This window comes from Hylaeus volcanicus, chromosome 6, assembly GCF_026283585.1.
Source record: "Hylaeus volcanicus isolate JK05 chromosome 6, UHH_iyHylVolc1.0_haploid, whole genome shotgun sequence".
In the NCBI taxonomy this organism is placed as follows: Eukaryota; Metazoa; Arthropoda; class Insecta; order Hymenoptera; family Colletidae; genus Hylaeus; species Hylaeus volcanicus.
Genome location: NC_071981.1, coordinates 25071290 through 25088483, shown reverse-complemented (window position 1 = coordinate 25088483; position 17194 = coordinate 25071290). Strand labels below are relative to the sequence as shown.

The 17194-nt window shown below is 36.8% G+C and overlaps 2 protein-coding genes across 7 annotated transcripts in view; one reads left to right on the top strand and one right to left on the bottom strand.

Annotated features, from left to right (window-relative positions):
* The first annotated feature begins 469 nt into the window (after window positions 1-469).
* The window catches only part of LOC128878415 (uncharacterized), a 32108-nt gene continuing 15383 nt past the window's right edge, over window positions 470-17194 (top strand). For 4 of the 5 annotated variants that reach the window (XM_054126611.1, XM_054126606.1, XM_054126612.1 and 1 more), the window contains exon 1: window positions 470-615. The gene's annotated coding sequence lies outside the window, so the exon portion shown is untranslated. Of the gene's footprint in view, window positions 616-16643; window positions 16774-17194 lie in introns of those variants that run through there. The other variant, XM_054126607.1, reaches the window with a different exon arrangement.
* On the bottom strand, window positions 1584-16587 carry LOC128878400 (ATP-binding cassette subfamily C member 4-like). 2 transcript variants are annotated; one of them, XM_054126562.1, is made up of 16 exons: window positions 16452-16587; window positions 10027-10458; window positions 8445-8555; window positions 8218-8352; window positions 7940-8144; window positions 7256-7478; window positions 6029-6685; window positions 5410-5915; window positions 5057-5338; window positions 4739-4968; window positions 4166-4674; window positions 3761-3991; window positions 3342-3679; window positions 2987-3232; window positions 2605-2904; window positions 1584-2427 (listed from the first exon to the last, which is right to left on the bottom strand). In XM_054126562.1, exons 2-16 carry the CDS (start codon window positions 10098-10100, stop codon window positions 2287-2289), a joined length of 4188 nt encoding a protein of 1395 aa, XP_053982537.1. In that variant the 5' UTR covers window positions 10101-10458; window positions 16452-16587; the 3' UTR covers window positions 1584-2286. The 2 variants fall into 2 exon arrangements, with proteins under 2 accessions (XP_053982537.1, XP_053982539.1); XM_054126564.1 differs by lacking the exons at window positions 7940-8144; window positions 8218-8352; window positions 8445-8555; window positions 10027-10458; window positions 16452-16587 and having other exon boundaries at window positions 7245-7379.

Genomic DNA, 17194 nt, shown 5'->3' with positions numbered 1-17194 from the left:
ATTCTCAACCTTTCGTGTAGTAGGTAATTTTTCGCGACTCGCTGTATCAGTTTTTTAAAAGTGTATTACATTCTAAACTGATGTCTAATTCTATAAGTGATACAAATGTCATTCATTTTGTTCTCGGCCAGCTATGATTTAATGTTTCTAGTTTTGATATCTCATTTTAAATATAAAGGCATTACTTTCAGTTATTTAAAGTTTAATGTTCTATTAATAAAACGATTATTCAGAAAGAATACACGATATCAAAAAATTTAGTTTATTGTTATTTATATTTTTTGTAAAGTATAATACTTTTTAAAACAATCTCCCATATGTAAAAGTGGCTTCCTGTCGAAAGTACGAGAATTGAATTGCGCATAAAACATTCTGAGTCGTGTTGCGCTAGCGCAGCTGCAACCAATCACGTTGGATCTCTCTAAGCGCGCTCGGACTTGTTCACTGTGACATTTTGACGTTTAGTTCGATCGTGAAAGTCGATTGAATGGGTGGTTTGAGTTTGCCTAACAATAAGTAAAGCTAGTCGTCCAGACGTTTTATACAGGTAACATTGAAACAATTGCGACGTTAACGTGTGTTCACGTTCAGTGCTAATGACATACAAAGTTAAGGGTACGTTTATTTAGATATATAACGAATAGCCATTTGCCTAACAAACTGTTATTCGTGAGTTGTGAATAAATATTTTATCCATATAAAAGTTCATTTTTGACTTACGATTAAAACATTATTCCTATTCGAGTAACAAAGACTGGCGAATACTTCTTCGTTACGTAAATGGATAAATATTTATTCAAAAATTTTTTAATAACGTACAATACTGAAAACATTGTGAAGTGCAATGGTTTTTTTAGTGCTGATAAAACGTGCAGTATAATCATGAATGTAAAACGGAATTTGTCTGGCAAAGATCAACATTGGTGAGCACTGACAAAGTACTATCGTTTTCATAGAAAAGAAAATATGCATCGTATTTTGTTCTGATTTTTCGTAGTTGACGAAAAAACAATAAAAAAGATTTTTATTTACAATTTGATATTATACATACACATATACAATAAAAAATATAATAGTATAATCTCTGAAGACGTTGAATTTAAAATGAACACTAGCTCGCTGTTTTACCGACGGTTCTTTGATATACAACTGATCGCACCTTGGGGTACACAGACAATTAATTGACTTTCAATCTATATCATTAAATATAGAGTACCATTAAGTAATTACGATACATTTCATATAATGTGTTTATAATATACAGAGTGGCTCTGAACAACTATAGCGCCAAATAGTTACAAGAAATGGTAGAAAGTATGAGATAGTTAAATGTTAATTTGCACAATCAAATAATCATTCCGTATCTGCGCTTAAACGGTAAAGGCGTAAATTTCGAATCCATTCTATAAATACCGTATTATGTCAAGCACATTCTATAAATACTTTATAATACGTATGTTGTTAGAGACACTTTGGTCTTGTCTGTTTCAATGATTTTTGCTTTTCCCTGACTACAAATTCTTTCAAGATTATCTTAAACGAGTCTGCTGTCAAACATTTTTGTTTCATATTATCATATTTAAAAAAAAAAAAAAAAAAAAATACTGAAGACAGTCTTCTTGTACCACCTACCATTTAGTAACTATTTCAAGGTGATCTGGAGCCACCCTGTATAATGTAAATCTATTTCTGCATACAATACCGTTACCGTCGCATTTTCACTCTTTCGTACAATTCTATGAAATATGAAGGACCATTTTGTTGCAACAGATTCATTCATAAAATTCGTGACGAATATTTTTACGTCCTGCAGATCATGATTTTTCGGATCACAATATTTATTTATGCCTACATATTGAAATTGGAACTTCTCATACAATATCTTATAAAAATCTACTACTTTCATTTGGCATGTTACTGGCATACATCGTTCAAATCGCTGAAATTCATCAAAACGCGTATCCATGATTTCAAAAATTTGTAAATCTCGTAATGACGGGTGTAGAAAAATATATTATATGTATTCGTTGGAAGTATGGGTGCCGCTCAACGGCGCCTTTAATATTTACAGGAAGTACTGGAATAATCGTTCTAACGATTCGCCCGTATGAAGATTAAAAAAATATAATTCTTCGAATATTGAGCGCGCTCGAGACCTATGACAATACTTTAATACAACTGAAATCTGTATAAACGCTTGCACCACATGTTACGTACCGGTAGTCAAGTAGAAATAGAAGTATCTGGTAAAATAAGTACCAGGAAAAAAAATATTTGGCGTGGTAATCATCGTTCTCCGTATTTGGCAATGTAACATTGTTTTGCTATCCTAAGTAACTGATCGTACATACCACGGTCAGTTTGCATTACCAATGAGGTAAATTGACTATAACTGTTCTGGAGGAGTATATGTGGGTGATCGTACTCCTGCAACAGAAAATAAAAATATATATAATCGTTGTATTATTTTATCTTGAACTATCAATCAGACTTTGACAAATTTTAATTGAAATGGTATTTCAAGCAATGCTGTTTGAAATTTGTCCAGGTGCGTTGAGAATAATGTAAGAACAATATTCTAATTAAGTGAGAAATGTAACTCACCGCCATGCGACCCTTATCCATGACTAAAACTTTATCGCTGTCCATGATAGTGTTCAAACGATGGGCAACAGTAAGTACAGTGCATTTGGCAAATTTCTTTCTTATCGTATGTTGAATCAAAGCATCAGTCTGTGGATCCACGTTTGCAGTTGCCTCATCGAGCATAAGTATACGATTATTTCTCAGGATGGCTCTTGCCAAGCAGACTAACTGTCTTTGGCCAACGCTGTAGTTACTGCCTCTATCCAAAACTCGACTTTCTAATCCTGTACCGGTTGTGATGGCATCTTTCAACTCAACCTGTGTATTTAACAATATATAGTTGAATCGTAAAGTAATCTTAACAAGGGAAAATAAAAATTGACTTTTCCACTTAACCAACCTCTTCGAGAGCTTCCCATAAAGTTTTATCAGAGAATTCATTGAAAGGGTCTAAGTTGCGTCTCAATGTACCAGAGAATAAAACAGGATCCTGTGGAATGATTGATATATGACGCCGCAAATCTTCTAAACAAATGGACCCAGTGTCTATGCCATCGATCTCGATAGATCCTTCAACCTTCGCTAATCTGAATAAGGCAGATATTAAGGATGATTTTCCAGCGCCTGTTCTACCCACGATACCGACCTGTAACATTTTACAGACATATAGGACTTTTGCTATACTAACTCGTATACAATTGTATATCTGAAATAGGAACTATAATTGCATGAAATTCACAGGAAAAGAGACTAACTTTTTCACCCGAGCGAATGACAAGATTTAAGTTCTTCAAAACTGGAGGCTCGTCGTCCGCATATCGCAAGTAAACGTTCTTGAATACGATGAGTCCCTCTGTGGGCCAATTCTTCGGCGCGTTTGCTGGAAGCGCGATGGCTTGCTTATCAGTATTCTTCGCAAACTTTCCTCTGTCGCGTAGATTCGGTTCTGGCTCTATTTGCGTGTATTCCAACACACGTTCCACAGACATCATTTGATTGGCCACTTCGGCATTTTGTCGCATACCCCATTGAATCATACCGGTCATGGCCATTACCTGAGTGATAGCCAAACCCACCTCACCTCCAGAGAATGCTACAAAAGAAATCAAGTTAATTGCAAGGCCTATGTGAATAATTGGCGTATTAAAAAAGAAATGTCGACAAGATTCTTTACATTGCTGCAGTAGAAGAAAACTGAAGGTGACTAACGATGTGAACACGAAGCAAAAGATGTCCAGCGAAAATCCAAAGGCAGTGCTCGTTACCACGTACATATAAACAGTGGAGGTGTGGACGTCTTGCAATTTGTCGAATTCCTTCTTCAGTATATCCTGTGCGCAATAAGCTCTGATGGTGGTCAGTCCGTTCAACGTGGCATTTAAATGAGTGAACACAGGAGATCGAGCTGTGCGAAAAGAAGTTCCTTGTTACCAAAAAGCACGTCTTTTTTAAGTGGCGCCAGAGATGGACAAATATCTTATCTATCTAATCTAATATTTATTTTAAGATCTACAATGATGTTTTTCTTATAACATTTTATCCATCTCTGGGTGATACTACTAACGTTAATGCTGCTTACTCATTCCTTCCATTCGTTTGATGTTCTTGCTGGTTTTAAGGAAGACTTTTCGTATCCAATAGAACACGGTACTCAGAAACACTATGGGAATTAGGAACAGATAATTGACGACGCAGGACACCACTAAGGATCCAACCATCAGTAGACATATCTGAGTAGCGTCCAGTATAGCTTTCGGCAACAACTCATCGATCGCTCCCATATCTTTGGAAAATCGGTTGAGGATTCTACCGCTGGGGTTGGTGTCGAAAAACCTCATGCCCGTTCTGATGAGTGCATTGAAGGCCATGTCGTGCAACTTTTGATTGCACAACATGCACACTTTGTAAAACATTAAAGACCTGGAGATTCCAATAATGAATATTCCAAGCACTATCCCCGTGTAAATGTACATATAATTGTACATCGACGAAATGTCCGAAGTTTCTGACAAGTCTGTTGATGTGTCGTTGCTAATATTTTGGGCCGCTTGCTTAAGTACATAGTGTCGTGCTTCTTCCGCGTTTACTCTAAAATAAACGTTAAACTCGTATGAATTCGAGTCGATTGGACAGTGAGTTTGAAAGTACTTACAAGATAGGGACGAAATAATCATTGAGACTAGCGCAAAATTGCGTGCATAAGTACAGCAGAAAGACTGTGATTACAAGGCATATGTTGGCTCCGCTTAGAAAGTACTTAATAAATATTGGTCCCTTCACTGCTCCACGGGATGTTCCTTCTAAGCCATCGTATAGCTTATCGGGGTCTTCGTCCTCGTCTTCGTCGTCCGTTCCTCCGCTACTAGCTTCTGGTGTTCGACTCTGCAAATATAAAAGATGTATTACAACTAAATTATGGGTTAAATAGTAGCTCGTAAAATGTAGAAGTGGTACAGGAATACAGTCTTACCCTGGTACTCGACGACGAAAATTGTCTCTTTATTGAACTTTTCTCTAAAGAAGAATCCTCCTTTGTTTCGGTGTCGGATGCCAGGAGATGGCAGTACTCTGGTCGTTGATTCAACAAATCTGGGTAATTGGAAAATACTGTAGCTTTCCCTTGCTCGATAAGTATAATAGAGTCGACGCTTTTCACGTATTGCAACTGATGAGTAACCAAAATCCTTGTCTTTCCAGCTAGGTATCGTTGTATACATTCCTCGAACAAGTGCTTGCTGACATGAGTGTCCACCTGAAACGTATCCATCAAGTTGGAGTGGATTCAGACGAGAACGGAATAAGTATTCTGACTCTTAAACTTACGGCGCTCAGAGGATCATCCAATAGATAAATGTCCGCCTGCCTATAAAGGGACCTGGCCAAATTGATTCTAGCCTTTTGTCCTCCTGACAGAGAACTACCCCTTTCTCCGACAACTGTCTGATCACCCTGTGGAAACTGCTTGAAATCTCGAAGCAGGGAACATGCTTTAACGACCCTTTGATACCGTTGCCGGTCGTATTGTTGTCCAAAAAGTATATTTTGTCTAACGGTGGAGCCAAAGACCCAAGCTTCTTGACCAGCGTAGCTCAGACTTCCATTTACTTTCACGTGGCCCTCGGTCGGTTCTATTTCTCCAAGGATCGCGGACAAGAAAGAACTCTTCCCCGCCCCTACCATTCCAATCACCGCGTAGACCTTTCCTTTCTCAATCGCCAGATTCATTTCTTCGAGAGTGTTCTCCGACTGGCCTGGCTCCCATTTGGCCGTCAAATTGACCATCTTGACCGCGTATGGTTCCTCATTCGTCACCGGAGAATCCTTCTTTTCTAAAACGAATACACATTGTCAGGTGTAACAAAAGTAAGATTTAATTATAGGTTTATTTTTAAACCTTGCGTTATCAAAGTCTATAGAAGTCATACAAATGATGAACGCTTACCTTCCATAAGATTCGCGGTATTCTTCAGCAAGTCGCTAGCGACAACAACTAGCCCATTGTGTCTCCTCTTCTCCGACGATTCGTCGAGATTCTCGTAACCATCGATCTCGTCATCGATGTAGGGTAAGTCTTGCCTGGAAGTTTTGTAAGAGGCCTGTTTGATGTCGCTGTTGATGCTGCCGTTGAGGCTAGCCGCAAACTTGTTCAAGGTGAACCCTTTGTTCTGGAACTCTTCGTACATCAGGAAGTGTTGGAGTCTTCTCACGGCCACCATGCATTCGGCTATCTCCGCGAAACCGCGCACGAACATTCCAGACATAGTGTGCGCCAATATGTTAAAGTAAGAGGAGAAGACGAAAACGGTGTCAACTGATAACTCGTTCCCAAATAACAACATGCTGATCAAGGTACAGAAGAGCGCCATCCTTGTGGTGAACAGGTTGAACGTCATGTAGATGCCCCTAATGTATGAACTCTTGGTGACCACTTGCAGCTCCAATTTGCGAGCTAGCTCGACCAGAACGCAGAACGGTTTCTCCCAGGCATACATCTTGATTACCTGCACACCTGATATGATTTCATCCATCAGGCGCACTCTTTCGTCGGTCTTGATGGCTGTTTGCAGCCTGAACTTGGAAGATAACTTTCCCGCGTACGCTGAAACACGTGACATGTATAAAAGTTTCACATAAAGAATGATATGAAAATATCAACTATATTCTCATAGTAACGACATTTGCATTTCATAAAACATTTTAGAGAAGTAAGTAAAGAGCCTACTAAGGAAGATAATCAAAGTAATTATGTTCAAATCATGATATTATCAGGTTGATAAGCCCAGCTATAGTAGCTGTAATTCTTTTAAAAGTTTCTTCTTCCACCTGATTATATCAGCGCTCTAAAATCTCAACAATGTTGACACTTGTAAAGCTGAAACCTCTGCACTCAAGTGTTTTTATTTTCAGTCGGCATGACTAACTTTATCCCGCAGCTCATCCGCGTTGTTTACACACGCGTCTATCGACACCAACGACGATAAGAAGCGCGTCGTTAATTTTTCGTAGCCTATCTCACTCTAGGAAATCCTCTTTATCGATGCAAATGAATGTTTTCTTGAACTTATCAAAATCCTCGCTCAATTCGGAATTGTATCTTGAGCTAGTACGAGGGCACAGCTTTCAACTTTTCGAAGCTTTTATAGTGCGGTTATCATTACCGGAAACTCACATTGAATCGGCACGACAACGAACACCGCGGCAATGCCGATTAAGCCAGCGTATCCCGCCTCGGTGTAGAGAATGTAGGCTATAATCAATGCAGATAACGGCGCGGACCACATATGGTGAATGAAGATGGAAACAAGATCGAATCTGTTGACATCATTGGCCACTAAATTGACCACTTTTCCTGGCGCCGTCTCGCCTAAAGCTGTCTTACTAAGACGCAATGCCTGTTAAGTAAATAAAAGAGTTACAAACACTAATACGCGGTCAAAGCACATAAAAATGACCTAATGATGAGAAAAAAAAAGCACATATGTATCTATATATGCAGATGCATGTGCGTGTGTGTTTATAAATTTTGTGTACAACTAATATCTAAATTTTCGAGTAAACGATGCTTGAAGCAATAGCATTTTTTTGGCTTTGTTTTTTATAGCTTGTCTTGATCTATCGACATTGTTAACGTCATTACTTCGCCGCAAGCATAAGATTTAGGGAAAAAAGTGGAAAAAACATGTATGCATGACACTTTTTCTTTTAACTAGTACGAATGTCCTTCGAGACAGAACTGATCTATCAAGGTCATTGAAGGGGTGTCCTGAACGAATAAAAGATTTGCTTAGGTATCTTCGGCATCCAACTTTTTTGCCCCAGTCCTAGACTCGAAAATGCTCGGCATATGTATTACCTTACGATAAACAACGGAACAAGCGGCAACTCGAATTTTCGCGCCAACGTGGAATGCGCCAAAAACCGCTTGGTTAAACGTAAGTACGTTTATCAATGTTGCCAAACATATCCCACCCGCATACATGAGCGCAGTCTCGTACGTTTCGGTCGTGTTCTTTCTGAAGTAGCGCAGGAGCCCACCCAGCAGTATCGGTGTCCCTAATCTATAATGAAAATGAACAGAAAAATGAAAAGAGCGATACAAACAGTCGCTAAAATAAAAAAGAAATAGCGTACCGTAACACGAATTCGTTTAATATCTGCATGAGTCCGAGTACAGTGTACTCCCAGAGAAAGGTGCGAAAAATAGCCCTCAACAGGCTGGCCCGACGCTTGGACTTTCTTGAATTCTCTACTTCGATTAGCCATCGTCTGAAAATGAAATATTTACAAACGCGTAAATGATCAAATATAGTTCTCATTAATTTTCTTTTCTAGATGTTCAAATTACTTTCGATACTGACTTCTCTAGCCTGTCCCCGAGCAAGGTCGATCGATCGGTCTTCAAGGGATCATACAAATCGTCCGTCTGCAGAATCTTCTTGTAGCCTGTCTTGAACAAGCCTATCGTCCACCTGTATGGCAATGTTATCAGACAATGCAGCACGTACAATAACAAACAACCGGTTATTTAACTCCCTGTTGCATGAATTTTATTTTATTTTTAGAAAAAGGAAATTCTTTCTTGATCGTGTATCACGTTGATCACGAAGCTAAAACTCGTGAAAATTTCTTCAAAGTTAAAATTTTGTCTCGAGACTATCGGAGATTAGGTAATTTGTTGTTGTATTCAATTTTTCAACGTCGCCAAATACACGAATCCTGTTTAGTTCCTTAATACAAAGTTCTGTCAGCCACTTTTCAGTGACGTGGTGACCAACGACGAACAACTGAATCCGAAGAGCTGTTAGATGTCTCTATGAAAACGTTACGCGGAAATCCTGTGAATCCTGCGAATCCAATACATTATGTAACCGAAGGTTAACGGTTCTTCGGTTAACTGTTGATTCCAATAACCAATGATAAACCAGTTTTCCACGGTGATTTGTAACAGTGGTGCCCAGCTACGTTGACCAACTGTGGACTACAATTACAGTTTATATTTTCCTATCATTAATCGTTATAGCTATAACATTTACAGAATGTATTTGTTATTAAAATTACAAATAACGAATTAGATAACGAAAATTACTTTCGTAAGCTTACGTACAATTACGTAATCAAGTACAAATGAGATTGATTAATTTCAATTAAGCTCAAGGATAGTGTCCAGTGGACCATTTATTCGGTAATTACCCAGATGCAAGTCAGCGTACGAGTAGCGTGTCCACAATCGAAAATCGTAAAAGTACTTGGAATATCGAGTATTAGTAAAAAAAATACCGGAACACGCAAAAACTAAACGAGTAATTACAGAAAATGCAGCATCATCTAGAATGTCATCGTCAAGAAAATAATCATTCTTCTTGCATTTCCTGCAGTTTCAGCAAAACCTTCGCATTTAAGTGTTGAACTGAGAAAATCTTTTCAAAAAGAAACTGTTTTCAAATTCTCAAATGTAAATTATTTATAAGTTAATATTGATACAACTAAGAAATAATTTGTGTTCATTTTTTTTTTTTTTAAATAAAGTAAAATTCATGCGGTAAGGGGTAAATTTTATCGAACGTCTATAGTTTATCTCGCGAGATTCTTTAAACGTTATTTTTTACCAAAATTCTGTCCATTTTACGCTAACCAAAATGTTTCAGTAACACTTAATAGAGTTACGATTTAATATATATTTTTTCGGCTAGTAGAGAAACGTTTGATGAAATTAAAGCAAAATATCTATGAGAAGCGTTTCATTTATTGCACAATATTACGTAACAATGATGGAAATAAATTCAAATGTTTGAATATGTATCGTATAATACTTCTATTAAGTAATCGAAATATTTGCATCAAAATTTGCCACGTAATCATAAAACGCAAGGCGAACGATAGCCGATGGTAGTAAGGACTCTGGCGTCTTTCGATCAGTAAGGAGAAGACAAGAAAACTTACCACCATAACAAAATCGAGAGCAAGTTCGCCTTTTCTCGAGGATTTGGATTCGACTTCACGCTGCTCGAGTCCATCTTTCTCGGCGCGCTGCATTAACTCGCTTTTGAATGGTACGAACTCAAAAGTACACTTTGATCACAGAAAAACCGTTCGATTGTAGGAAATTGCGCGCACTCGCGATGTCTTGCGTGAAATTAGAGAACGTTGAACGACTGTCACGATAGGCGATAATTTGATGGTCCAAGTAACTTATCCGCGCGAGTGTTCTCTTAAGTACTTTTAAACACGCATAGACAACGCATTAATCTCGATAGGTATCACAGAATCTTCATTGACGACAGTTCCATCTAAATGTGATTTCCTGTATGATGGGCTCTTCAGCTTTTTCTTACTGGTGTCGAGTATGCGAATAAGCTTACATTAGTCCAGCACCTGTATTTAAAACAAAAAATATCGCATCACGTTCGAAGTATATCTCGTTTCCACATCTTTATCTTCTAGTTGCGTTGTCATTCCTCAAACAACAATGTGCTCATACCATCTCCTGACACTGTGTTATACGTGTTTGTCAACGATAAGTTAAATATTAATGCGATCAGACGTTCCAGATTTGATATATAGCCGAACCTCGATAAGTCGAAGTCGAAGGGTAATGAAATAGCACTTCAAATTGCAGACGTTTCTCTGATACCGACGTTAACGAATATATCGTTAATACGTAATTAATACAAATATAATAAACATGTAATTAATGAAAGGTCTGTAAATTTGCTGTACAAATGAAAATGCGACAAATAATTAAATACGAGGGTAAGAAATAAATGTCTACACCCAATCCTATAGAAGATAAGAGAAATAAGAGAAATTTGTTGGCTACTAAACTTCGTGTATAGGAAACATTTTAATGACCATCGTTAATTCAAAATTTGAATGTTTGACCTCCCTGTAGATTTTGGTCAGAATCTAAAATTGTCTACAAAGATTATTTTCTACTTCTTCGGTAAAAATGAAGCGTATTTAGTTAAACGACATATAGGAGCACCTTTTATTATTTATGAGAAAAATTCCGGAAGAAAAAAAAAAAAGAAAAATGGTTAAAATAACGTACCAAAATGACGTGTAAATATTTTTATTAAAATTTCAATTACATACGATTAATTGTAAAGGCACAGAATTGATTTCCACGCCTAATACAATCACGTTAGAAATGTGTTTCAACTTGAAAAGATCGATTTCGATACAATCGAGTTGTTGAGATTATGATTTGAGTCATCAAAGTTCTAGAGATGGAAATGAATAATGCTTCAATCGATGATGTCTTTCGATAAGGAGGTCGGGTTATTAAAAGAGCTGTCTCTATCTGCGTCGAACCAGTATTTTCTTGGATTTTTAATACATACAGGACAGCGGAGCGCCATGAATAACTGTAGAAGCTCAGAAATCGTACAACCTATAGTTACGAGTGTATCGAGACCATGAAAATCAATAAATTCAGCTCGTAGTAGAGAAGCGATTCTTGAAAAAGTGTTAGTGGAATTTTACGTGAGAACTCAACGGTGAATTTTGTCGTCATGGATCATCGAGGTGTACAAATATACGTTTGACATGGAATATTTACTTTTCGACGGTGATAGGACAAATTCTTATTTAGATACAATTTTTGAATAACAAATAAAAGATAAAAACTGTTTATTCGTTGCATATTACTCAGAACTCTATATTGAGGGCCCGACAGACTACCGACATCCCTAATGGTGATGTCAGAAAATTACGAAGAGAGCCATCTAAGCAAATGCTAATGCAAAGTAATTTAAAACACGAATCAAATGAATGCAAAGAAGGAAGAAATTTAAAACTGGTACATTAGGTACAAAGAGCCTCGTAAAATGATTTTTCTATAAATACAATTAAAAAATTCTTCAAAATTTATAATTTGCCATTTCAATTTCAGCTTTCCATGCTGTTTATTCAAACTCCTCATTTTTTTTTTTTAAGTTTGCGTAATAGTCGAATACATAGTTAAAATATGATAGCCATCGAGTCGAGACCTAGGCTATATTGTTGGCTATATGATTCAGAACTTAGAAAGTTCATAATTTAACGTAAAAAAATGATAAGTCAATATTGTTACTTAAACTACAGTTATAAACGATAATACCGGATTTTTTTTGTAAATATTTTCTTCAATTAAAATGAGGCTCGAATGATAGGTCAGGAATTATTGTGATAAATTTGTCACTGTCAGTTTACATTTAATTTAAAAATAAAGGAAGAATAATCAATCTGAGATAAAAGTCCGCCGAGTGAATGTTGATTAATAGATTCAACGGTTGAACGCCGCCGACCGGTTGATTTCGCAAGATGGCTGTGCAAACGCATAACCATCGTGCGAAATTTTAACGAGCCTGATTAAATAATTTGTCGCAACCGTTCGCTCGCGCTTATAATTCATCAGGAAACGTCTTTGGTTGTTCAAACAGACACATACACACTCTGTCGCTCAATCAAAATGATAAAAGACAGAGCTTGACTATAAAAGAGTGTTGATACGAGCTTAAGCGTAAAGTTCGCGACGCTATTAGAATACTGTGCACAACAATAGCGATAACAAGTTTATTGGAAACTTCGTTACAGGCTCCCGTTGAACGAACGGTAATGGAAACAAAGAAACGACAAGAAAATGACCAATAATTAGAATAAAGTGAAATAAGTCGAATTGAGAATAATTCCAACATTTTTTTTCTACTGATAACGTTATTCAGAAAGAAAGAAAATATATGTCAATAATATCATTGATTTTTTGTTTCCGGATGATTCAATGTCAAGCTACAATGTCAATCGTGAAAAACAGACAAATTTCACGTGCTTACATCAATGAAAAAAATATTAAAAAACAAGCAAACAAAGTTTTATTAATGCTTTAACATGTCTATTATATATGTACTATTATATATATATATAAACGTTGACATTCTACAATCATTTGTTATACGAAATGAAAATTTGTAGAAAAAGCTTTTTTTCTCGCGGGCGTATAATAATATAAACATTCTTCAGTTTCGAAACAGCATTATTCGAATTCCTGTTTATAGCTACTGTTACTTGTGATAATCTGACGGTCGAAACGTTTAAATAAATTATCTACAAAGCGCGCACGCTTATCGGATTCGACTATTCGAATTTAAAATTGTAATTTGGATTTCATATTCGTTACGTTTCATGTTAATTTCGCGTAAAACTTCCCGGTTACAATCTTAAATGATTGTAACTTTATTTTTAGTTTATCGCGTTTAGTTGCATGTACTGTCAATGACGAAGATGAAACGGTGCCAACACTTTTCCGTGACGTTCATGATTCAGCACTAATGCTTGAGTAGCTGCCTTCGTCGGTATCAACGTGAAAAAGAGAGAGAAAAGAAATAAATAAAAAAAATAAAAAAAAGGACAATGGAAAGTCCTCCGCGGGCGAACAAACGGGAAAAACGGGAGCCCTAAAACGTTAATTCTTATCGCCATGAATAAATCTTTTTGTGTACACTGCCGGGAATTGTACACGGAACGAGAGTTGTCGTTGGTTCATGGTACACAAACAAGGTTGCCAAGTCGGTAGAACTACAATCGTCATGATTATTCAGCATAGATTTCTATGAACATTTTCTAAGAAGTGGACTGCTATCAAACTTATATAATCTTACGTAATTCGTATGAAATGCGAGTTAATAATGCACACGTACAGAGAAAATCCTTATGGAGAAAAACAGAGAAAGAAGTTTTATTCATGAAACTGTTTTTGCCGACTTGCGGTGGTAAACACTTCGCGGGCAGTGTCATCGTGTCAGCGCACATGAAAACAGTGAGCGTGAAATAAAAATCTCTCTTTGCTCTCAGTTGTGCGAAATTTGTCCGAGGATCAAAAATTATCTTCGGTAACTCGACGTCATGCCGCAACATTTATCTGTTCTTTGAAATTTCTTAAAATTCGTCTATCAAGTACCAGGAAGTAATCGAACTAAAGTAGTGTCCAATACAAAATAAAATATGTGGTAACCCTTCAAATACAGATTTAAATTTACATTAAATTTGTTGATTTATTTATTTCTTGTACATCTTAATCGTTTAAATAACAGTGACAACTACATTACAATATCACTATAGATCACTATAGATAATAACTAGTCGAAAAATAATAAGGTTAATGCTATTCTTATTATCTTATGTTTTACTTTTATTTTTTAGATTACACCTACCGCCTATCACTTCTTCAATTTTATTATTTCTAAACGATAGAGCACACACACCACGTTCCTGTACATATATAGCATCCTTTTCGAACCCACGAATAAACAAGGACAAACAGTACCACGAAAAGGATTATCCTTTAAAAGAAAAAAAAAAAAAAGACGGTTGGCAATCCTACTTGCGGTTTTGAATGAACGATCAAATCTAGCCATGCTTTATCGATTGGTTTTCGACTAAAACTTCAAGTCGAGCGGCATGGAACAGTTCAGAACCAGAATTTGAAGATATAAATATAAAAATATTTAGAATCGCTCAAGTTAGAGACCTGCTAGAAACACCAAGGCTCTTTCGAGACAATTGAAGAGCGTGTTACGCAACGAGAGGTTAACCTGAAGCGTCGAGCGATCGCTGCGAAGCCATAACAGAGAAACGCACGATGCGAATAACGCCGATGTGATTATCTTTCACGCGTTCCAACGAGCCTTTCCGATTGGGATTCTCCAACTGCCAGATGTCTAAAAATATGCCATATGATGAGCTACTCTATTTGATTATTAATCGTGGTCACTATTCGATAGTCGCGAAACGAGTCTTCCAGTTGTGTAACGCAGCGTCCGACTAATGGGTTTCCATCTAACGACTCATACGCGAAATTGTTATTGAATCCAGATGCTGAGAAAGGGTCAATTGTTAACGACGCGTCACTAATAACGGTTCAGTGTAATAGATCAGTCCTTCTGAATTCCACTTGATCATCGAGAATAATTGTTGTTACCGAGCGATTCTGCAGAGTACATTCAAACAGAGTTGGGTACATCATTTATTTAGAGAACGAATAACAAATGACACTCACGAATAACTGTTTATCTATATGAAGCTTATTCGGATAAAAGAGGCGAACTTATTCGTTTACATATGTAAATCGTGAGATGAATATGTACATATTCGGATAACGCCCAACTCTGATTCAAAGTATTATTTGAAATATCGACTGACGATTAATTAACTCCTAGGAATAACATTGAAAATAGTAATTATGGATAGACGATACGACGTAACAAAATAATCAATAGTTGAACACAAGTATTTCAATTCCCAAGCGGCACTGTTCTCGTATGATTGATAGACACATTGGCATGTTTACATTTAACTGTACCTTATATGTACAGATCGCGCAGAAGCGCTCTTGTCACATTTTTGACATTGTCGAAATGTATTATGTCCTACAAATGACGTTACAGAACGTACACAAAAAAAAAACCATCGTATTATTTCTCATTTTAATTTTAAATAAAATCGGCCCGTGGCATTTTTCTAGGCTCAGGGTACTTTCTCAACTCGATCCTGACCAACGTCACATGTTTCAAGACGTTAGACCGCGTGCTCTTTAAACGATTTAGTAGGAAACACGTGGTTCTCAACCGATGGTATCACGCTTACTTCCTTGATCTTGACTTTTGTTATTGCATTCTTCGATATTGTATCTACAATAATCTACATCGTTGATAGAGCGAAACCCGAACGTATGATGTTTTCAAGTACATTCTGAAGAGATGTTAAGAGTCCTTTGTACGATGGTTCGAAATACATGCACGTGCATCTCGAAAATGATCTAATAGATATATTTTGAGCTTAAGAGGGTAAGCGTGCCGCGACGTAGAGAGAAGCGTGCACAACAGCCTCGACATAGAGCACGTAACGAACAGCTACCCAGTGGCGTACGCACCGGGCTCTTCTGCCCCAACTTTTACTATTTCATACGACTTTTTCTAAGGTAAAACGCTACATACATTGAAAAAAGAAGCATTTTCATTATGCGACAAAAATGCTTTTCCTACTGTACGTACACTGTACTAATAACAACTACAGTGAGTAAGCATTTTACTACCCTAAAACGACTGAAACTATTAGCGACAAAACAGTAAATGATTTATAACTAATAAATATTCACGGAAGTATTATATTTCAATCTCTGTAGAAGAAGTAGTAAAACGAACTTACCGAAACAGCAAACAGAATTCAAATGATGTAAAAAATAAAAAAAATGATTAAAGTATACGAGTATAGTGAAATTGTTCGTACATTTTAAAAAAAATTCGTTTCTGCCAACCTTTTCTAGAGGTATGTTCTCAGTACGCTACTGCAGCCAACACGAAATGTTCGATAATTAATCAATCTGTACTTACTTTTTGTGTTTCTATATTGTTTGTATTTATGTCCTACGAAAGAATGTGTCACGTATATGTGTTACATGCCGTAGTAGAGAAGATTTGTGAGAAACACTCACGAAGAAACCAAGCACGCACGCGTGTTCGGCGCAAAGCCTGCGCCACTACTGAATACGGCTCTCGTTTCTCAATTTTGCTTGCTTGGCTCTTCGCTCTAGTGACGCACTAACACCATTTTGTTCAAACATTATATGAACGATACCCAGTTAGGATTACTTAGAATGGTTTTATTTCCCTGACATCGGATCAACGACGTACGCTGACCATTCTTCTAGAAGTGGTTCGTATAATAGAATTATTGGAAATATCTACAAACAATTTAACTATATTCGTATACTTTATTCATTTTTATCTCTTACAACGTCGTTTGAATTCTGCTTGCTGTTTTGACGAGTTCGTTTAGTACTTCCTGTAGAGAGACTGAAATACTTCTGTGAATATTTAGTGAATAGTAAATATAGAATAGTAGAATAAATAATGAATAGACAAAATTATATACATTTTTATGTAATGAAATCTTATAAAGTGTTTAATTAAAAGTTTGAGGTGGTTCTGACTTCCAGAATCCCCTCCTTCCCCGCGTGTACACCATTGTATCGTGTATCTGATAAATTTAACATTATTTTTTACTTGTCGTTACACTTTTGACTACTGTCTATGGAGTTTTAGACGTTAACGTTTCGAAAAGTAGTGTCTCAGTT